Genomic DNA, 23,088 nt, shown 5'->3' on the forward strand with positions numbered 1-23,088 from the left:
TTGCACTTATTCCACAGAGCAAGGTTTCTTTTCATTTGTCTGAAATTATTTCTCTTTTAACTGTCCAAGGGCTAACCCTTCATGCTCAAATCATTGAGTCCTCAAATGCAAGTCTTTAGCGTCTCTGCCCCAACTCTTCTTGGCTTTCTGCTTTGTAGGATGGGGGCGGTTTCCTCAATCTTTTACTTGTACCTCCTACTCACTCTTGTGCACAGGAGGGGAGATTGTGGCAAGCATGAACCTTTCTCCCCACCCCCCAAATCGTTCTCAGAGAATGATCACCCTCACTGTTACCATTTTGGAATAGAGGAACAGAAACGGAGATGCTCAGTAATTCACACGCACCGAGAAAATTTTCCCTCAATTAGTCTAGAATTCCTCCAGAGCCATTTAAAGTCGTTCTTGTTTGTCGAGGCTAAGTCTTTAAGAAGCAATTTGTTATAGAAATGGAATGGCACCACCTCTGGCTGCCGGGCTGGTATGGGCTGGTCTCTTTTCTACAGCAAACCATTCAGAATCCGGTCAACAGAGGCATCTGGCTGCAGCCAGGAGGAAGTTGCTACTGCTGTTCTTGTTTTCACAGGAGTTTTATTTTCAAATTCCTGAGGGCACACAGAAGGGTGGGAACATCTTGCGGCTCTCCTTCCCCCAAAGCCAACTGTGGAGCAGCCAGACCCCAGCCCCTGCTGCTGGTTGCGTTCCAGTCGGGCATTTCCAAGACGGTCATGATGAAAAGGCAACGACTCCATCATTAAGACCCAGGCCTACCAGCAGCGGGACCTTTTTTTTTTTTTTTTTTTCATGGAAATGATTTCTAAAACCAAACTCTACTGCAAAGCGGTTTTGACTTTATTTTGTAGACTTCCTCTCGCCTCATCTTCTCTATTTTCACTGAAGAGAGCAGGAAGGAGATGCAGCGTCAGTTCCGCCGAGAAAGATCTCATCTGGGCTCCGGATGGGTCGCGCGGGAGGGGAAGCCACCGCGGCAGGATCACGTGAGCATACGGAGCTGGTGCAGCGTTGGAAGCTGCTCGTGTTACGAATCGGAGACCCTGAGCACATTTCTCTCTTCGCTCTCTGCTTTGTAAACCTCCAAGAGTGGCTAACTTTGCCCTGGGCTTGGGAAAGGACTTGTGGGTTTTGCTGTCACTTGGCCAGACCTGCGGTCCCAGAGTCCCCTCCCTGATGGGCAGCGCACATCCTGCACGCAGGGACAGTGTCACACAAACACCAGCGATGTCTAACTTCTCTGTGCTGAACAACGCCTTGTGCCCACCCTCCCCCCTTCCCCCTGCACCGCCTTCTCCATACAGATGGTGTGTGCTACCCCTGGGGTGACACACGGGCCAGCCACTGGCGGGAGGAGAGTGCAGCACGGCCTCAGGTGCAAAACTGAAGGGGCCTCCCAAAAGTGAGTCGTCGTTTCATGTGATTTTTTTTTTTAATTAAATGCCAAAAATCCATCATGAACAAACTATGGAAGTTTTAAATAAAGACAGGATCAACAGGGCTTCGGGGGAGATCTTACAATTCTGCCGATGAACAGAAAACAACAGTGACCAGATCCCAGAAATTACGTGGGGCCTCCAAATGGCAGCGACAGTGGGTGTGCAGGAGGTCGCGGCTCAGTCCCCCTCCTGGGGCAGGTGGAGTCATAGTGGTGTTCCTCTGTAACTGCTGGGGGCACCCACTGCTCCTGGTTCTGGGCTCGCTGGGGAGCCTGCTCTTCTCCGGAGCCTGTGTGTCCATATTAAATAAATGCAGGCACACTCGGGATTTTCCAGAACACAAAGCTGAGCAAGGGCCCCTGGCAGGGAGACTGTGTTTAGACTCTCCCTGGCTCACACTTTCCTGTTTATTTCGCATCCGGGCTCAACTGAATTACGCCACAAGGCCAGGTGCAGCTAGGAGGACATTCCCGAATTGGCCACAGAGTGGTGGTCAAGGGCAGCGCCAACCCCACTGGTCCCGCACCAGCCTCATTTCTTGGAACCATGGATCCTCTTGTGTGGGCAAACTTCTCATTCCTCTCCTCTCTGCTCCGCCGTATCCCTTCGTTTCTACCCAAGAGTTATAAAAATCACAGGCCCAAAAGTGCCTCGCAGAGCTAGAAGAATAAACACCTTGGATACTTTTTTTTTTTAATCTGCTGTGACTCTGAGCTCACGAGAACTTGCACAGCAAGGTGTGCTCAGTAAAACTCGAGAGCTCTGCAGAAGCGCAGCCACTTGGTGAGAAAACACCAGCCACCCCCGGCAATCCCGAGGGCAAGGCTGCGACCAGCTCTCTCTGGCCCAGGCTTCTTCCTGAACTGTCTGATCTACCTGCATGGCCTGCCGCGCTCGGCTGCTGGAGGAACCTCCTGCTGGCAAGACAAAGGAGCCGTTATCCCACAAGCTCAGTGATCCCCAGGGATGGAGGGAGGCACCCGGGCTTTTATTCTTATCTTCATTTTATTTTGCAAAGCACAGCCAATCTTTTCAGGGACCAAAGCTCCCTCATTTCCTGCAAAGCACAAAGGAGAAATTCCCCTCCCGGATTGGCTCCTGCTCTCGCAAGCTGAGTGGGGCAAAGAGAGCACAAAGCTCTGTTGAATCCAGATGGAACGCCCCAACCTGGGGCTAGTGTGGTGTAGACCCTGTCCTGGCCCAGGATGTTCCTCGGGGGTATCGCGCACCCGTGTGTCCTACTCCTTCAGTTGTACAGGAGATGAAGAGAAACTGGAGGCCCACTTCTACCATCGAACTGTGTGACCTCAAAAAACAAAAACAAACCGCCCCCCCACCAAAAAACTAAAAAACAAGAAAAGAAAAGAAAAAAGCAGATTTCTTTGTGGTTGTCTTCGAGGACCCTGGATTATTAACCTAAAAGGATCTATATAAAATTTAATGTTAAAATGTCACATTGATAATACAGATAATAATAGTTTAAGGGTTTCTTGGTTTGGGGTTTTTTTGTTTTTTTTTTTAAGGTCAGCTAGGAGAATGTTTGCAACCAGTCTTCTTGTCATCTTCAACCAAGGGAACAAAATCAGCATTCCTCCCCGCAAAGCTTTCGCTGCTCTTTTCCCCTTCAAGCAAGGCATTTGCTAGGTTTCATGTGGCATCATTTTGCTGTCTTGTGCAGGGGCCAAACCCCGAAGCCTTCTGTGGGTTGATCCTGTTCCTGTCCCCTCCTACCCCGTGACCCCATCTATCTGCAACAACAAGTACTGGACTGGAACCTTGAAACAGCAGGTTAAGCTTATGAAATCGGCAGAGAGGTCTAAATCCTTATGATCTGTACATTCTCTTGAGGGGCCCAAACATTTTTTAAAAAGCAAAGTGACCTAGAAATTGAATTTCCAATATAAAAAGAGAAAATGGTAAGTGGTAATGGCAGAACAACAGAATCCTTCTGCTTTCCTTAAAAGCTTGTTGAAAGGAAAAGCTGTAGCAAATTGCATGCCAAGCCCCTCTCTCCTTCTGTGGGTGGTGGGACTAGCCCTGTGTTTATGGTTTTCACTAACAGTCGCAGGGCCCAGCCCCACAGACAGCCTGGACGTGCTGTTTCTTCAGCGTGATGTTCAATTAGTCAAATTTCTTAGTACTTGCGTTTTCACAACACAAGACCTAATTAACATTTGGGCGCAGGGGAATAAAAATACATACATGCAGTAAAAAAGGGGCATCAGAAACTGCCCTCTGAGGCTTACCCAGAGATCTTTCTTTCGTCTGGTTGGTCGACCTCACCACGGGAAGGCTCGCTCGAGTTCGGCTGCCTCTGGAAAAAGGACTTGGAGCTTCTCCCTCAGACATGGCTTCCAAAGAATCACCAGACGTCTCTGATAAATGCTCGACAGGGTCGCCCAAATTGGGAGGTTGGGGACTATGAGACAGTTTGGGGCTTCTTGTCTGCAAAAGGCATGTGAAAGAAAAGTAGGAAAATAAATGACTATGAATTATGCTGAAAATTATTTTCAATGCCATCAAGCTCTGCCAATCTGGGCAAACAATATGGCAGGGGAAAAATCCGTCGGAAGGACTGGACACAGAAAACTGAAGATCCAGTGGGTCAAAGTATCAGTTGTGAAAGTTACCAGAAAAAAAAAAAACCTATATTGTCCCTGAGTATTCCATTAAGATTTTTATCACTGCGCATCTACTGTACAAATACCAGCTTGAACAAGCAGTTGAGGACAAGCCACACCATAGGAAAGAATGATGGCAAATCAATTCCTCTGGCCCGACAAATTTTAACAGTTGTTATGACAACAGATGGGATTATGCACGTTTATATATACCTAAATGGATGAGGCACTCACACCACAGTAAACTGAATACAACCAGTCCTTCAAAGTCTTACATCAAGACTGTTTCCAAAATCAGTAAACCAAGATTGTACGGAGACATTTATACCACAGTTGAATTTCTTCCTTCGAGCCAGAAATCCCATAGGTAAGATTATGTCTAGCTTGTTATGCACAAACAATGAATCATGGAACACTACATCTAAAACTAATTGTGTAATGTATGGTGATCAACATAACAATAAAAAAATAAAAAAAAAGTATCTAGAATAACTTAAACACACACGACACATAACTGAATTCTTAAGTTATATATACTGTAATGGCAAGAAATTTCATGTGTAAAATGCTCATGATCATTCACGTCAAGATCATTCAACGTCAAGAACATTCCTTGAACATGGACTACTGGTTGAGCATTGTGGGAGATGGAGAAAAACAGACAACAGGTTGCCTGCTGGCAACGAGTTTCAGAACTAATTGGTGCAATTAGTGAAGGGCACACAATAACACAAGGTAGTGGATAAAGAAGTGTAAAGTAGGGACTGTGTGGGTACATCCATTCATCCTTCCAACAGACACGTACTGAGTACCCCCGCTATGTTCCAGGCACTGCGCTAGGTACTGGGGCCAGAAAGATGCAAAAAACAGGCGTCGCCTTGCCCTCCTGGTGCTCACAGTCTAGTCAAGGGACCAACACTGAAGACAAAGCGAAGGTGTGGTGAGAGTGTGTTAACCCCGACTGGCGGGCGTGGGGTGCTTGAGTGGAGAGTTGGGAAGACCCGGAAACTGTGTTCTCAAGAAAAAGGTAAGCTAGGAGGAGGGGGTGAGCCAGAGGGAGGGATAAAGAGAGGGAAAGGCATTCCAGGTGGGGGGGACAGCAAGTGCAAAGTCCCCGATGAATAAAGAAGTGGCAAGCAGTGGAGGCTTGCAGGGGCTTGTCCAACAGAGATCAGATCTCATAGACTTGGAGTCAAGGTGAGGGTGCTCAACTGAATTCTAAGGTACCAGAACTCCAAGGAGGTATCTGAGGCAGGGCCAAGAGGTGAGGGGGGCCAGGATCAGATACATTTTTTAGAGGATCACTCGAGCTATTGTGTGGGGGTCAGAGATTATACCTGTGGAAGGTCAGAGAAAGGGAGTCAGCGAAAGTAGGGGATTAGGCTGAACGAACACGTGATCTTAGCTCTCCCCTCTCGGACTGCCCACTGTGTCTGGCATTCCCTGATCCCAGGCACCTTCTGGAAGGCAAACTGATCGGAATGAATCAGGCAGGTGAGTTTTCTCTTACTAAGTAAGATGCCAAAGGTGCTGAGGGGCTGCTGCTGGGCTACAGGCAGTCCATGGTAGCTAGTTTTTTGGTTTGTTTGCATTCCTTAATTTCCTTTAAGTCTTCCTAAGGAGGCCACTGCATTTTGAAGTTAAGCACCATTTAACTCTCAAGGCAGGAGGAGCTCTGTGGGTGCACCTATGCCCCATGCTTGAAAGGGTTCTGTGCTTGGCTTCAGGCTCTACTCGGGCTGTCTTGAAATTCTTTTTATTTTAGAGAGTGAGAGAGTACTTGGGGTTGGGGGGGCATTTTGAGAGGGGAAGAGGAGAGAGGGAGGGAGGGAGAGGAAAAGACGGAGGGAGGGAGAGAGAAAGAGGATTTAAGCAGGCTCCATGCTCAGCATGGAGCCCGATGCAGGGCTCAGTCTCATAAGCCTGAGGTCATGACCTGAGCCAAAAATCAAGATTTGGATGCTTAACCGACTGAGCCACCTGGGTGCCCCTGTCTTGAAATTCTTAACGATTTTTGGAACAAGGCACACTGAAAAATATGTAACCTGATATACCAGGGAACCCTTTTATGGAAAGAATGATCAGCTCCTTTCCCCTCTCTTTTGCTGAGAGTACAAGGAGACCCTCTTGGCAGGAGCACTATTGCATTATCTATAACCTCGCTCCTGGCTACAGCTCTCAGGACCTTTCCACAGAGGAAAATTGGAAAAGAGTCAGAGGGCATAGATCTGTGCACTCCCTTAAGTGGGGGATGTGGCTTCAGGGAGAGGACCAACCTGGTTGTTCCTTAGGAAACTCTCAGCTCAGATTACATGCCAGAAAGGACACCCATTAACAGTTAAACTGTCTCTTCGGGTTAATTTTTCTGTGCAAGCCCCCAAAACTGGTTGATTCTCAGATTTATTTTCCATTAAGTCTGCTTCTGTAATAAAGACTGGGATTGGGCTTTGGCACTCGGTGAACATATTACTTGACTAGAAAAATCCCTCCATCACTGCCTGGCCCATCGAGATCTAGATAAATTCACAGGGTCTTCAATGAAGCAGCTACCTGGTTGCTACATTCAGCAGAGTATCAAGGGAAGATGTCTTCATTCTGCCTTAAAAAAAAAAAAAAAAAGACTACGCACTCATCTTAGCAAAATAGCCAAGAAATAATATTACTTTAAACAACAGGGCCACGTTCCTGGCCTCTGCCGTTTTGGTCATCTCTGCAGCCCACGGCAGATATGATACATTTGATGAGTTGTCATTTTCCATTGCAAAAGGCAATAATCCTTGAAGAGAGTCAGAATCAAATTTCTGCTTCTCGTTCAGGGTCACCGTGGTGGTAATATGTATAAAAATAGAGTTGTACTGGCTAATCTTTTTTTTTTTTTAACTTCCTGTACACAGCTACTTCATTCCAAATATAAATTTCCCCTCTTTTTTTCCATGTCATTCACTTTCCCCCTGCAAACTATCATTGCAGATTAGCAGTCTCCTCACAGGGTCCCATCCCCCGAAGCCAGCTTGCTGCTGAGACATCATATAGTGCAGAGAAGAGACAGTGGAAATTGCTGATAGTAACGAATGTCAGCTACCCTGTGATTTGCTATATGAGAAAAGAAAATGCAAAAGGCATTTGCAACAGGGACTCTGCACTCAGCACAGTGCCAGGCTCCCGGGGTTAGAAGCGCTGCATAGGGTTCTTGAGCTCCTAATGCACTGAAGGTATATTTTGGGGCCGAGGATAATACACGCATTAACAGTTGGACAAAAGAGCTAAGAGGTGTGTCACTGTGAGCGCAGAAGGGATTTGGGAGCAGGACTGCTGAAACTGAAGGGTGGATCAGGAGGAGGGGAGAACATGGGTGAACTGAGCAGTCACACACCCATGTTCTCAGGTCTCTGTGCACTGGGGGGCACCCAGGAGGAGAACGTGGGACAACTGCTGGCCTCTCAAGGGACATTTTCCCCTGTCTCTCAGCTGAGCTAACAGATACATCGTCCAAATCAGTGGAATACCAAGTTGTCTCTTCCTATAGGCAACCTTGGGGCAGGATTTTGCCTCCTGCTAACCTCTTTAGTAATACCGAATACGTGAAAAAGCTTCACTTTTATTATTTGATTGATGCTCAGCAATCTTTCAAAGAGCTCCCGCCCCCAAACAATGTCCTCCTTCTCTGTGGAATTCCTCCCTGCCCACTTGGATAAACCCCTGAAGCCCCATGTCCCATATGGCGGTGGGCGGGGAGGGCATACATTGCAGCTGCCCGGGACACTCCTAATTTTGGACCTGTTGTCCTAGGGCCATTATTAGGAGAGACCCCCTTTTACTCTCAAGCGTATACTGGTTTGAGCAGTTAAGTGTAAAGTCACCCGCGCCCAGCCCAGTTGGAGCTGAGTGGACCAAGCAGTGGCCACACCTGATCTTGACTGGACCCATTATATTGTCTCCCTGAAAAATGGAGACCTGGGACAGAGGAGCTATTTTATGTGAGGTCATATGAAGTCATGGCTGATATGGACAGGGAACGTGAAACAGAAAGAATACAGAGGACGGATGGAGCAGATCCGTTCAGGAAAACAGAGATGAGAGATCCCCATGACCCGGAAGATGGAGAGCAGCTACCTGGGCCACTGGGCAGCCCAGTTCCGGATTCCAGCACACTGAGGGGCATTTCCCATGAATTCCTTCCAATTAATTCCATTTTTGTTCTTAAACTGGTTTGAGATGACTTTGTGCCTTGTAAGCAAGTCATCACTGACACAGACCCATTCTAACAGCTCCCCGCCTTGGGCTGTTATGATGCTGGCACATTTATAATATTAGCAATAATACACGTATTTCACAGATGAAACTCTCTTTAAAAAATTATGGGGGGATATTACAATGTAGGGTTACTAACATGGTATTTCGCAAAGTTGGGGGCACCCAAATACGTCCTCTCTACTGAAAGTTTTACTGTGTACGGTATCATTATTACATGGGAAAGGAGATATTTTAATTAGCAAAAAAGGGGGGTGGGATACTCACACAATTTCAGATTTGGTCTAATAAAAAAGTCTTTACGTTGGGAGCTATTCTCATTTTGGCTCAGGTGGAGCCTTTTTCTCCGTCAGGCACTGTCCATCCAGCATGGCTTTTGGAGCCTCTGCCCCAAGCTGCTGAGCGGAGAGCTGCCCCTCCCTGGGGAAAACACGTGGCACCAGGAATGGTGGCAATGCTACGTGAGCCACGGGAGCAGGACTCAAGGGTTTGGAAGGCTGGATTTCCCTCCGCGCTTCATGGGGACCCAGGATACCAACCCATCTCCTGTTTCCATCACAACTTTCTAGATGTTTTCCCCAAATCCCCAGGTGACCCCCAAACCTATAAACCCAAACAGGAATTCCTTTGAGGTCATGCACCCCAAGGGGTGGTTTGTGTAAACCAGGCCACCTGAACTCCCCTCATCCTTTCCAGCCTTCCCTTCTTCCAAGAGGGCTTTCTGCCACCAAGAGATGCTGGGGTAATAGGCCTCATGCAGGTCTCCCCTCTGCTTCATCTGCAGCATGTGCGGACTGGTCCCCTCGGAAGATTCTCCTCCTAATGAAGGGGTAAGGGGAGAGAGCGTGCCGCTCTGTGACTGACATATGGGATTCTCATTTAAACCTCACCGCAACTCATGATCCTGGTCGCCAATGAGAAAACAGATTGTTTAAGCAACTTGCCTGAAATTCTAGCAAGTGAAGGAACTGGGGCCACGTCTGTAGGATTCCAGAGCTGACAGTCAGTGTTAAAGTCATTTATTTAAGTGGGAGTCTACGGACTAAGGACAAAGATTTCATAACTTCGACATACACACCACACAAAGAAGAAAAAAACCACGTGACCCAGGTCGTAGTATTTCTTTCAAATTATCTACCCTATTGCACTTGCTTGGTAGAAATATGCGGCTTAGCTATAGCATGAGGATCGAGGTTTCTACATTTCTATCCGCAAGTGCATGCAACATAGCTGCACAGCATTAATTTTTAAAAGACTGCCATACTTGCATTTTATCATCATGAACAAATATTTGCTGAAATGTTTGCCATGAGCTAACGTTATGCTGTACTAGGAGATCAAATTTATTCTTATTCTTCGCAATGCTGTTGGTATTTGGAAACCAAAGCCAAAGAGAAAAGGAAGGTTAAGCTAGAGGCACTGATGATGTGTTTCCATTCCCATTTTTTGGAACCCTTAAAGTGAAAATTGAAACGCTGAGGTCCAAAACACGAAGCCTGCAAATGTAGCTTTACGTAATATGGTAGCTGTCGGGAACCGTGAGGTGTCTGGTTAGCCAGCTTATACACTTCACTTCAAATTATGTTATCTTTTGAAAACAAAACTCAACATTGCCTTGCTGAAGTTCTGCCTCATTCTAATTAATTTCCAATTTCCACAGAGGATTCGGAAATAAGACGCTTCTCACATGCGAATGTATCTGCGATGACTCATTATCCTAATACAGTTGACTTTTTTTTTTAAAGATTTTTATTTATTTACTTGTGTGTGAGAGAGAGAGACAGAGAGCACAAGCAGGGTGAGTGGCAGGCAGAGGAAGAAGCAGACTCCCCGCTGAGCAAGGAGCCTGAAGTGGGGCTTGACCCCAGGACCCCAGGATCAGGACCTGAGCCAAAGGCAGACCCCCACTTACTCCCGAATTTTTTTGATAAATATGATATAGTGCTGTAAGTGTATTTTCTTTTCCTCATGATTTCCTTAATAACATTTTCTTTTCTCTGTATCGTGAGAGCACTGTATATAACACATGTAACATACAGAATATGTGTTACTCGACTGTTAGCACAAAGCTTCCAGTCAATAGTGCGCTCTTAGTGGTTAAATTCTGGGGGAGTCAAAAGTTATACACTCATTTTTGACTGTGTGGGGGGTCGGCGTCCCCAACCCCCATGTTGTTCAAGGATTAACCGTACTCATTAACTGAAGGGTTAATTTAATCACAATAGTCAGACACTTTAATCCCATTTCTTGTACTTAGGAAGCTTTCGACTCAAACCTAGTTAAAATTCTGACTTCAACTGAAGAGAACTTTCCAGTTGTTCGGTACTCTTGTGAGAGATTCAAGGAGCAAAATATTATAAGTTAACAACAGTGGATCGTCCCTGGACTTCTGTTTACTCCACCATCCCTGCTCCACATTGGCCTCAGGAGAATTAAGAGCTGTCACTAAGTTTAAGCGTCTCCTTTGCTTAGAGTCCTTTCTACAAACCACTGTGCAGTCCCTTGCCTCTCTTCTTTGCCTCTCATTTCCAAATCCTTTTCTTTTCCAAATGCTTTTCTTTTCTTTCATTTAAGTAATATCTATGTCCAACATGGGGTTCAAACCCACGACCCTGAGATCAAGAGTCGCGGGCTCCACTGACTGAGCCAGCCAGGCGCCCCTCCTTGTTTCCAAATTCTAAAGCCTCTGCTGGGTTTGGGCCTGGGGATGGGGAGAATGACAAGAGCTCTCCTAGGCATATCTGGCTTCCATCCTGCCTCCGTCCTTACATAAACCCAAGGCAGATGGCTGCATCTGTCTAGGCTGACATCCTCTCCCTTTAGGTGGCCCACCTGCCACTCTCAGCTGAGTCTGGGACCCAGAGCCAGGTGCGTTTCAGAAGCAGCAGGCCCTGGGCTCTGCAAGGCTTCTTGGCTCCTTCCCACCACTTCTGTGGCAGATGGCCAGAGAAGCAAAACCCAAGCCACTCTCTCCTCAGGGTCATTCTTCTGCTGATGGCCAACCTGGGGAATAGACAGAGGACATCCACTGTTCTAGATGACAGGTGGATGTAAGCACCAGAATACTAGAATTACTTGGTTTTATAACAACGGTGAAACCTTTGGGTGGGTCTGGTGTTAAAGACTTAGAGAAGAAGAAATCAGCTTTTATTTTTAATATAAAGCTTGAGTGCAAGCAGTACATGGTCCTGCTATGAGTATAAACACACACAATTGACTGTTTAGTGCATACCTGTGTCCCATGCAAGGCGCGTGTGGACACATCCCAGCTTTACCCATGATCAGGAACTCCTGGGCCTCACAACCAGAAAGACAGATCGGCACAAACCCCACTTTAATGCCAACACCCAACTGTGCATACCTGAGATTCTCAGAAGTTTCTCCTGTCTCAAGTTTAGCTCAGTATCTCCCTTCCTCAGCTTGGACACTGGGGGACAGCATTTTCTCGGGGATCTGTTTTGATGAGTTCCCCTTGATAAACTCAGTTTATACCCTGTTTCTTCAAGGGTAGTATTTCAGCCCCTTCCTCCCTCTTTCCACCGAAAGAGTACCCAGACATTTTTCATGATTTTCACCTGTGAAAACAGAAAGCTGTTTGGTCTGGAGGAAAATCAGACGATTCAGCAGTTGAGCAAAGTACAACTGTGTTTTTTGTTTCCACATTTTCCTTCCCTGTGTGTGTTACTTCATTATCAGATCACAAAGGTGAAAAGGCAGTGATCAGTGATGCCAAGTAGTCACTGCCCGCTGCCTTCCGGTCTGGAGCCGGCCACAGGCACCCATGCGGCAAGCCACGCAGAACCCCTCCGCCAACCCCCTCCCACCATGCAAAGCCCCTTCTACAGATACCAAGAAACAAAGGACGAGGGCACCCGGTGCAGAAAAGGATGCTTCTTCATTATTTAAGGAAGCACCACACCACATAGATACTCGAAATCAAGCTATTTCTGTGCCGGATGACTCTTTTGAGATATTATTAATTTATCGTGTCCTCATAGTTGTCAGCAACAAACAAACAAAAAATCATGGAACCTCTAATCCTAACCCTTATTTCCTGAAACAACTGCCAAGCCTTTGTGTCCTAAGGTCTTCCCAGGGGAAGGTCTGTTAACAGTATCTTTATGCTACGGAGGCCACCAGGAAGACCCTCTCCCTAGATTAGGCTTAGGAGGTAAAGACATTTGGAAAGTAAATACGGTGGCGTCCTCCCACCCCGCAATGGAAGAGGAGGAAGGTTGCTAATTGGGCAGGAAAAAGGGAGTGAATGACTTTGCAGGGCCAGCTAGAGAATGCTAGTTTTGTTGTTGCTGGTGGTGGTGGTGATGGCCATGGTGTTCCTCAAATTGTGGAGACCTGGATTCCGTTTACAAGGCGTGGCCCCACTGGGCAGGATGGATGTGTGGCATGCTTAGAGTGGCTGAAACCGGTGCCCACGCTTAGGAGGCTTGGCAGACAGCCCCATGAGCCCACCTGCAGACGGACTGCTAGAAGGCCGTTTACTGAGTCCCAGGAGACTCCAAAACCTTACCCAGTGTTATGGGACTACATGCTCTCCTTAGGATTTATGACCCCAAAGTGATGAGAATAAATTTCTCAATAATTGCTGAAGCCAAGCCAGATTAAGTTGATATGCAAAAATTAGAAAGGTGGTACTTCCTGCACGAGAGGGTTGGGGAGCAGACCTGTATAGATGACATCTGAAATAGAGGCTAAGTAAACCTAGAGTCACACGGAAGCCTAACAAATTACCATGGAACCAAACCATGGACTATTATACAGTCATAATCAGGGTCTTTTAAGGATTTTTTTTTTTACATATAACTTGAGAAATGGAAGCAATATACCCAAATATTAGCACTGGATTTCTTTATATGGTAGTATCACGAGTAACATACTTTCCTCCTTACTTCTCCAAAATGAGAATAGACTGCTTTTGCAAATCAGAAAATTACTAAATAAGCATATTTTTAAAGAGCAGATCAGAGGAAGAGAAGACTATTTCACAAGACATTTAGAATCCAGAAAGATTCCTGTCTGTGGTGACCCGAAGATACTCCTGCTCATTCCTGTCTTCTCAAGCGTATTCCGTATGATGAGGTTCCAGGTAGAAGGACTCATCCTTCTAGATGGCCCCTGAAATTAGGACAGGAATTCATGGGGGAAACACAGGGAATGAAGACACATTTTCATTTTCATGCCATGCAAAATTATGCAGGAATCCAGAATTGCATGGATTTCCACTTCCAAAAAAGATTACAGCTAAGGAAGAAGAGCCAAAAGCCATCCATTACATTCTGGACATGCAGATAATGTGCTTTACCTTTTAAGGAGACAAGATTCTCACATCTGTTAGCTCCCCCCACCCCCAAATCTGTCGTTCTGACACCATTACCATAACTTAACTTTAAAGCTCTGATTAAAATGTGACTCCAGGTAAATTTGAAGTTTTAGCCATGTTTTACAGTCTCTTGAATATTTTCTACATTTCAACCCCTTCACAGTACGTAGATGATCTGTTTCTCATTTTTTTCCTTGAAGACAGCTGTCTGTGCCTAGGAGGAGTAGCTAAAACCAGTTACCCCGCAGATGGGCCATGGGCCCCTCGCCGGGTCAGTGTGGGGGGCAGCCTTTTCCACTTTGAGGATTAGAGGCCAACCTGCCACCTGCCTGCCTGGTGTCCTACCTTTTATATGACCCAGACTCACTTTCTGAAGCAACGCCTTGAATTGGCTGTTCTCGGACCTCCCTCCAAAGCCGGAACGAGACCAAAACTTTTGAAAGAAGATAAGGCCAGGGCGCCTGGGTGGCTCAGTTGGTTAAGCGACTGCTTTTGGCTCAGGTCATGATCCTGGAGTCCCTGGATCGAGTCCCGCATCGGGCTCCCTGCTCGGCAGGGAGGCTGCTTCTCCCTCTGACCCTCCCCCCTCTCATGTACTCTCTCTCTCTCATTCTCGCTCTCTCAAATAAATAAATAAATCTTTAAAAAAAAGAAGAAGAAGGTAAGGCCAAGCTGGCCTCCCTGTGTCTTCAGCGTTCTTCCATGGGGATAGAAAGTTACACCATCAGCAAGCTCCAAATCCGGATCTCGTTAGTTCAGCCCCCAACCCCTTTCAGACACACACTCCTGCAATTCTTATTCAGTGTCCTGCTTTCCTCGTGAAGGAGTTGACAGAAAATAAAAGGCTAACTGAAGAATACGGCTGTTTCCTTGTGGGCCCTGTCTATTACGTGGATGGATGCCCCTCTTCCGAAAGCATGGTACGTCTACAATTTCAAACAAGGAATCATCTCCTGAAGGAGTAATAAGTAGTACTCTGCGCCATCACGAGAAGGATGTAGAACATATACAAAATGTCGCATATATCAGAAAGGCTGACAGTAAATTTAATGTTCAAGCCAATCACAGTTCGCTGTACGCCTACATTTGTCTCGTCCTGCTCTGAGGTTTTGCCTTTGGATTTTAATTTATCCACCTAAGGTAGAGGTCTCCTTATCGCAAGCTGCCTTGAATCAATCACTCAGTCTCTCTCTCTTCCGATTTATTTTGCAACAAGAAGGTGTGCCTTATAAACACACACGTTTCACAGGCTGGGGCTCCTGCCGTCCTTTCCAGGAGAAGCCTGAGTGAAGCAGCAGATGCCATTATACTTCCGAGAGCCAGGAATGCACTTAAAAGGCTTCAGGATAAAAGGTGTCCAAGTCAGGCCTGCTGTTATTATGGTGATGAAAGGGAAGGGGCCTGCTAGCAGGCTTTGAAATTGCAAGTAAAAGACAACCAGCACAACACAGAGCGCTAAGCAGGCCCCAGAGAAGGCCTCCTAACAAAGCCATTTGTAGGTTCATCCCCAGGCCCAGGTTGCAGTGGGGCCCCTGCAGCTGAGCTGTGCTGTTAGGAAACCAAAGAGGCCTTCCCTGCTAGCTGAGGCCCCTCCCTGGGCCTGTCCTGGGAGATGTGAAGTGCCCCTGCCACTGTGAGGAAGGCCCCGGGTAGTCGGGGCGGGGAGGGGGGTCGGGGGAGAACTCTGGGGTGCCTGAGGCCACCATGCTTGCGCTTGTGGCCAGACCCTCTTGAGACATCCTGAAAGGAGGATTTGCTGAAACTTTCCAACTGACATTCACACACACACACACACACACACACACACACACACACACCCCATCACACCACCACCACACCTGGAACGAAAAAAGACCTTTGAAAGTTCTAGCTTCAGGCTAAAGGTTCTTTTTTTCCTCTAGAGCTGCCCTAGGAGAGCACGTCAGGGTTTGGGAAGATGGAAGACAAGATTTAGCATGAGACTCCTTTCCTTTTTATCACACTATTCTTACGGAATCTGCGCACACTCTAATCCTGCTATGCACGGACAGTGCAACCCCATGTGAAGGCTCTCTCTCCTACAAAATAATCAGAATATCTACTTGATGTAGTTGCGGTGAGGGGTCACTGAAAAGTAATACACAGGAATCTGTCAACTATAAATGAGGGTAGTTCTAGATGCGGTCCTGCGGGGGTCCCTTGGCTTGTGGGGCCCTGTGTGAGAGAATGCGACCAACCTTTTTCTGTGTCCACCCTGCCTGATGTGGGCAAATGGTTACTTCCAATTTCCAAATGGAGAATTTGACATCCTCAGAGGCCGAGCGTGACTCCTTTACCAGAGAGGAAGAACATCAATTTCCAAACTTATTATACATCCCGGTGCTCCAAAATACACTACTGTCATTATAACTTGTGTATAAATGCTTAAAAAAAAAGCCCTTGAAAAAATTCTCAAATATCCCATTATTGGCTGATAGATCAAAAAAAAAGTTGGTGCTGAAAATTGGTTTTAAGCGTAAGAAAAAAAGAATAGTGAGGTGGACCCCAAACTCTGCACGATTTATGATGGAGAATCCCACATCGTGAAGTCAAATCTCTGTTCTGAAAGTAGAAAGGCACAGTGAAAAATGGTGGCCGATAAAGCTGTAGGGAGGAACCACGTGGCATTCTCCTCCCTGTCTGCACCCCTATTTACTGCACAACATGCATGCAAGGAAAGAATCAAGCTACCTCTCTTTTCGATGAGCTACAGAAATTATAGAAACGTGAAAACAGGGGCGCCTGGGTGGCTCAGTAGGTTAAGCATCTGCCTTCAGCTCAGGTCATGATCCCAGGGTCCTGGGATCGAGTCCTGCATTGGGCTCCTTGCTCAGCTGGGAACCTGCTTCTCCCTCTCCCTCTGCCACGCCCCCTGTTTACGCTCTCTCTCTCTCTCTGACGAATAAATAAATAAATAAATAAAATCTTAAAAAAAAAAAGGAAAGGTGAAGAAGTTAGTGTGGTCACTGAAGGCTGACTAAATGGGAAGGAAACCACTTTTGTACAAAGGCCAGTCTTCCTAAGCACTGCAAGTTGAAGGCCTCACAGCCTGGAACAAACGCTTCAGACCTGTGCATGCTCAGGAGACGAGAAAGAAACAGGCCACGTTTGGGGGACAAAAAGGATGTGGATGGTGATGTGCCAAAGGGTGAGTCGGCACAGTGTCCAACACCAAGCTAGGTATGTAAGCACTGGAAACTCTCCCCACCCTTTTCTGTTCTAAACTGACCCATCATGACCTAGAGGACAAGAGCATTGTGGGTAAATAAGGAATATGCTGAAAGCTGGCTCTGGGACCAGACTGCCTGGGGTCAAATCCCAACTCTGTTATTTATTAGAACTATGTGGCCTTGGGCAAGTAATTTAACCTCTCTGTGCCTCAGTTTCCCCATTTGTAAAATGGGGACCACAGCATGCCCGCCCCATGGGTTGCTGTGAGAAGTTCGTACTTGCAAAGCACTTGGAACAGTGGCTGGCACATGGTAAGTTCTAAATGAATGTGTCTGTTCCTTTCATTTTTATTATTAAGATGCACATCAGTAAAATGGTCTGGACCCGACACTGGACGTGGAGCTGAGGGAAGGAAGAGCCATAGTGCTCTGAGGTAATCCGAATGATATAGCTTCTATTCGACAGCCATGACTACTGTGCCTCAAGCAAGCTGGGGAGGAGGGGGTCCTGATGGAGAGCCCCACTCTTCAGAGCACTGTGCCATGATCTCTGACTTACCACTGCATCACTGCCCATTCCACAGCTCAATTTGTGGAAAGTAAATGAAATATTTGGAAGCAAGCATGCAATTAGTGTTCACCTTAATATTAACTCTCACAATTAAAACACACACACACACGTTTCTGAATGCGGCAAGCATTTGGCTTTGATGGTGATGGGTTTAAGTCAGGGCTTGGGGGAGCGGGGGAAAAGGACAGCCGATCAGGTTTAGTGGCGGACGCTGATTAGAATGCCACACGCAAGGGAACAAAAAGGCAGGAGGTGAGGTACAACTCGATGCAGAGAAAGAAAAGGTGGAGTACTAACTCGCTGAGATGATTCAATTTTCATCAAGTACCTTTGAATGTCAAGTTCTGCCTGAAGAGAGATCAGCATGCACTGCAAAGCCTGCATGACAGGAGAAAAAGAGAGAGAGAAAAAGACAGAAAAGAAAAAGGGTGAAAACATGAAGAGAAAAAGAACAGGTGGACCAAAATGGACTGACCATCTACTCGTTCATGAGGAAAATGTAGCACAGTTAACCCCTGTCCCCCTCAAGGAAGGAGAAAACGGTGGCAGTCCCATCCTTATATTTCAGAAAGAAATGTTGAAAGCGAGCCCTGACTGGCAATGAGTTTCCCCTAAAATCTCTTGCAACAGGCATATCTAAATTCACCTTGTCATTTGAGAATATGTCACTTGGGCTGATTGTCCTGAGGTTGTCCCAAGGCTGCGGGGAACTACGGGAGCTTGCCGAACCAGACTGAAATACCTTCCTTAGTCTGAGTGCAGGTGGGTGGGGCGCCCCAGCCTGCCATCTTGATTGGCACTGGCCACTGGGCTTCTCTACAAAGACTGGCCCGTGAGCACAGTGCTCTGCGCCTCTCCTCTGAGACGCAGGATGACAAGACTCTCATGATTAGACCCAGTATGAGTACTTACAGGAATGGAAGGTCAGGATTACGACTGAGGGAACCAATTCCGTCACTGAAACCTGGGTGATCCTGGAGTATGTGTCTTCAGTTTACTCTGCTTCCCGGGCCAGTATTTAAATATTTCAGTTGTCATTGATCCACGGATTAATTTTTGGACTTTATTTTTTTAAAAGACCATGGTGGAAAAATATTTTTTGTGTTTTAAAAAAAGAAAATTTCCATAATCCTCATGAGCAAATGACTTCCTGTTGAATCCAAAATCAGCCAGTGAGAATTGAAAGCGGGGTCTCAGAGGCATATATCCATACACCCATGTTCACAGCAGCATTATTCACAAAGGCCAAGTAGTGGAAGCCGCCCAAGTGTCCACCAACGGATGAGTGGATCAACAAAAGATGGTATATACATGTAACAGAACATTATTTGGCCTCACAAAGGAAAGAAATTCAGACACATGCTACAACATGCATAAGCCTTGAGAACACTAGATGAAGTATAATAATCTGGACACAAGAAGACAAACACAGTTAAGAGTCCACTTATAGGGGGTGCCCAGAGTAGTCAATTCAGTGACAGAAAGTCGAATGATGGGTGCGGGGGCTGGGGGGAGCGGGGAATGGAAAGGTGTTGCTTCATGTGGACAGAGCTGCAATTCTGCAGAATGAAAAGAGTGCTGGGGATTGGTTGCACAACGCTGTACGTGTTGTTACACTAACGAACTATACACTTAAAAATGGCCAAGATGGTAAACTTTATGTCACGTATATCATACCACAGTGAAAAAAGAAAAAGAAAATTTAAAAAAAGGAAAAAATCGGCCAATGAGATTTCCTGGCTTGACGGCTCCATCATCCATTACTGCATGTACCTACAGATATCTCCGTATGAAAGACCAACATATATGGAGCCTCTAAACCTCGTCATAATTGAATTACTTAGTACCCGTGATCCATCCCACTGTTGTAGATACAGAGATAATATGTATACATAACATATGTATTTCTTTTACTTCTGAATAATTTTATATTATTTAGAACCCAGTTTTGCACATATCAGACACAAATCTCTGTAAGAAAAAGAACAGGGGCGCCTGGGTGGCTCAGTTAGGTAAGTGTCTGCCTTTGGCTCAGCTCATGATCTCAGGGTCCTGGGATCAGGCTCCCTGCTCAGCGGAGGGTCTGCTTTTCCCTCTGCCCCTCCCCTCTGCTCGTGCACGCTCTCTCTCTCTCTCTCTCTCAAATAAACGGATAAAATCTTAAAAAAAAAAAAAAAGAACATTTGAATACAGATGACGACATCCCAAAGCCAAAAGACAGGTCTCCAGACAAGAACGGTACTAAAGTAGTCTACCCAGAATGCATTCAGAGGTAGGACATAAAAAGGAAAAGAACTCGAAGGGACTTTTAAGAGAAAAGAAGAGTGACACCATGAGAAGAGCTATTAGCTGGACTGACCTCATAAAAGCCCTTTGCTGGGTGAATATATTCTCCTTAGAAAGGTGAGGCTTGCTGTAGGGCCTCCGATTCTTTACAAGCTTCATCAACTATGAAAGAAATCTCCTGAAGTAGATCACAAATAATAAAGCCCCGTAGGTGCAGGATAAATAAACGTGCAAGATAAAAACAGGATGATAGATTTGAAGAGCTGCTGTGGACAAGCAAGGGGAAAGGGTGCAAAAAAACCAGAGCTGGTAGCACAAGGACATGGGGAATAAAATGGGCTGAGGGCAGAGAACCCAGGAGAGAGAGAAAGCCCTGCTCAGCACGGGGGCGGGGGGGGTTGGGTAGAGCAGGAGAGGGTGGGGGAGACCGGCACCCCAACAAAGAGGCTGCCAGGAGGGCAGAAACCCCAAGCTCTCTCCGGAGGGGGACTCTCAGCAGAGGAACCTGCCACAGTAGTAACAGAATACTCGGACAAAAGCGGACAAGGACCGTTGTTAAAGCAGCTGCTCTAGGGGGGCACCTGGGTGGCTCAGTCGTTAAGCGTCTGCCTTTGGCTCAGGTCATGATCCCGGGGTCCTGGGATCGAGCCCCGCATCGGGCTCCCTGCTCTGCAGGAAGCCTGCTTCTCCCTCTCTCACTCCCCCTGCTTGTGTTCCCTCTCTCGCTGTGTCTCTCTCTGTCAAATAAATAAATAAAATTAAAAAAAAAAAAAAAGCAGCTGCTCTAGGCAAGAACGCTCTGAAACTCAAGAAAGGCAGGGGAGACACACAGGAGAGGTCAAAGGCTTTGAACTTGGGATGAACACCAACTCCACCAGTTGCATCTTTTCCTGCCTTGACTGACGGAGGTCAAGGAAACACAGAAGCCTGGAGAATCCCTCTGCGTCAGAGCAGGAAAGGACCCTGGGGTGCCAGAGCGGCAGGAGGCCTTCCTTTCTTAGAAGATGCAGAAGCTCCTACAGAAAAGGGCTCCAGAACTCGAGGCCACAGGAACTCGAGCTCTGGAATGACAGGTACATTTTCCCAGGATTACAAAATTAAACTCACAGAAAACCTCCTCACTTCTCGGCAGGCTCCATACGTGTGTGAAATGTTTGGAGCCCTACAGGTTCTGAGCCCCCCCAGTAAGCAAGCAGAGAGGGAAAACCGGATCTTATTAGGCCACTCACATACTCCGGTTAAATCAAGTGTGTAGAGCTCGGAAGTCTGATTTATACATTTGACCATAAAACAGAAAATTGTTCCTAAAAAAAAAAAAAATCAATGTGGGTGGGGAAGGAGCATCTACGAGCCACTTCGGAGAATTTTAATGGTGATCAGTCGTTTATGGCCATCAGGAGGCTACATCAAGCTAAGGGAATGTGCCTGGGAAAACGCAAGCCTCACCACCTCAAGGAAAAAGCTGTAGCAGCAATCATAATAATGCCACAAAAATTAAACAGAAGGACATTTTGATTATTTCCAAGACTCCTAATAAACCCATGGTTATCATTAAGAGGAAAATGGTCGGGATGCCTGGGTGGCTCAGTCGGTTAAGCGACTGCCTTTAGCTCAGGTCATGATCTCAGGGTCCTGAGATGGAGTCCCAAGTGGGGCTCCCTGCTCAGTGGGGAGCCTGCTTCTCCCTCTCCCACTGCCCCTCCCCCCCACTAGTGCTCTCTCTCTCTCTCAAGTAAATAAATAAAATCTTAAAAAAAAATAAAAGAGGAAAATGGTCAAGGGAGACTACAGAGGGGGTTGCTCCAAGGAAGGGTGCTTGAGATCTCTTCCAAAGGCTAAGTGCAGCAGGAAGAGAAAGAGGTTCAAAAGTTCCCTCCCTAAGAATATAGACAGTGCTGATGAGCCTGAAAAGGGCAAATAGGAATAGCAGGTATTGAGTAGATGCTTTTTGCTCTGTGTCTTTCTGAGTTTTCTAGAGTAACGATAATTACACAATAATAATAGGGAAAGAGAAGAGTATTGGTAAAGGTGGCAAAAGGGAAATGTAGGTCCCTCGGGAGTAAGAACGAGAGAGAGAGAGAGAGAGAGAGAGAGAGAAACCATAAAGGACTTTGGAGATTTGCCAAAACTGAAAAGCTCGCAAAAGGTTCTGGTTTTGCCCAGAAATTGAAGATTTTCTGATACACTTTCCTTCTAGTCAACTGTCGACTATTCGGGAGCAATTTAAACAGTCTGAAGACTAACTGTGGTCAAAGAAAATGTATTCATGAAAAAAAATGACAAGATCTCGTGAAAACATGTCTGTATTAGGAATTCCCCAGAGTTTGTAATTATATGGTAATCACTGAGCTGTCCACTATATCTTCTCCTAACAAGAAGATCTAATTGCCAGAGCCTTAACTTAGAATTTTCTTCATGTTTCTAAATTTATGGAACCATATTTCCTCTTCCTCCTCTCTTATTGCCAACACCCTTGTTCTTTATTTTACCAATGGAGAATCGTTAGTATTAGTTTCCACTTAGTTCAAGATTCAAGGGATGCAAAGGGCTATTTTTATCTAATTTCTAAAAGCCTTCTGTCTCCCTGCTTTTGAAACCACAGAGCAGCTACTTCATTTCTGTAAAAGCCTTACTCTGCTTATCTGAAAAGTGAGGACAATAATAGTATTTACTTCACATAGTTGTTATGAGGATCAAATGAGATCAAGACACGGAAATCAAGAGGCACAATTTCTGGCACAGGCCAAGAATGCAAATGCTGGGAACTTGAAACCTTTATTAAAAACAACTGCATTCCCCCAAAGATGCTTTACTGACAATAATGAGGCAATAAAGTATCTAATGCCTTAAAACTGTGCATATCCTTCTGATTCAGCCATTCTATTTCAAGTAACTGACTTTAAGGAAATAATCTACAATAACCCATAATGGAACCAACCAAACTAAGCAAGTACAAACAACGATGAGGAGCAGAGCCTGTAACAACACAGAATGAAGTTCATACATATAATTCAGTGGGAAAAATCATGGTAGGCAAATGGCATGTGTTTGGTTTTCCTTGAGTTTATATTCCTGGAAAAAAACAGGACATACACCAAAATGTTAATCCATGTGGGCTGTCAGATCATGATTTTTGCTCTTTATCTGTTCTTCTAGCATTTCTAGAATACACATGTATTACTTTCATACCAAAAAAAAAAAAAAGAAAATATTTTTCAAATCACCCAGGATTTGGGATTTGTGCTTGCTTTTCTGATTCGTTTCTCCTTCCCCCAACATGAAGCACTGAATATGGTATAAATAGCTACAGACAAATTTAAAACAAAATCAGAAAACAAGATTTTATTCATTTGATAGCCTTAAAAGTGGGAAGAACAGTAAGAAC

The 23,088-nt window shown here is 45.9% G+C and overlaps 1 protein-coding gene and 1 long non-coding RNA gene across 2 annotated transcripts in view; both read right to left on the reverse strand.

Moving 5' to 3' along the window:
• Positions 1-23,088, reverse strand: part of KIAA1217 (KIAA1217 ortholog) — a 283,978-nt gene that overhangs the window by 131,058 nt on the left and 129,832 nt on the right. The window contains exon 3 of the mRNA XM_081818914.1: positions 3,695-3,893. Coding sequence (XP_081675040.1) covers positions 3,695-3,893 — 199 coding nt within the window. The remainder of the gene's footprint in view (positions 1-3,694; positions 3,894-23,088) is intronic.
• Positions 9,183-17,798, reverse strand: LOC145721672 (uncharacterized). The gene is made up of 2 exons (XR_014145505.1): positions 17,715-17,798; positions 9,183-13,453 (listed from the first exon to the last, which is right to left on the reverse strand). It is a non-coding gene; the product is annotated as an uncharacterized LOC145721672 (long non-coding RNA).

The sequence above is a fragment of the Leptonychotes weddellii genome, chromosome 5, assembly GCF_054177405.1.
Source record: "Leptonychotes weddellii isolate Sample4059 chromosome 5, ASM5417740v2, whole genome shotgun sequence".
In the NCBI taxonomy this organism is placed as follows: Eukaryota; Metazoa; Chordata; class Mammalia; order Carnivora; family Phocidae; genus Leptonychotes; species Leptonychotes weddellii.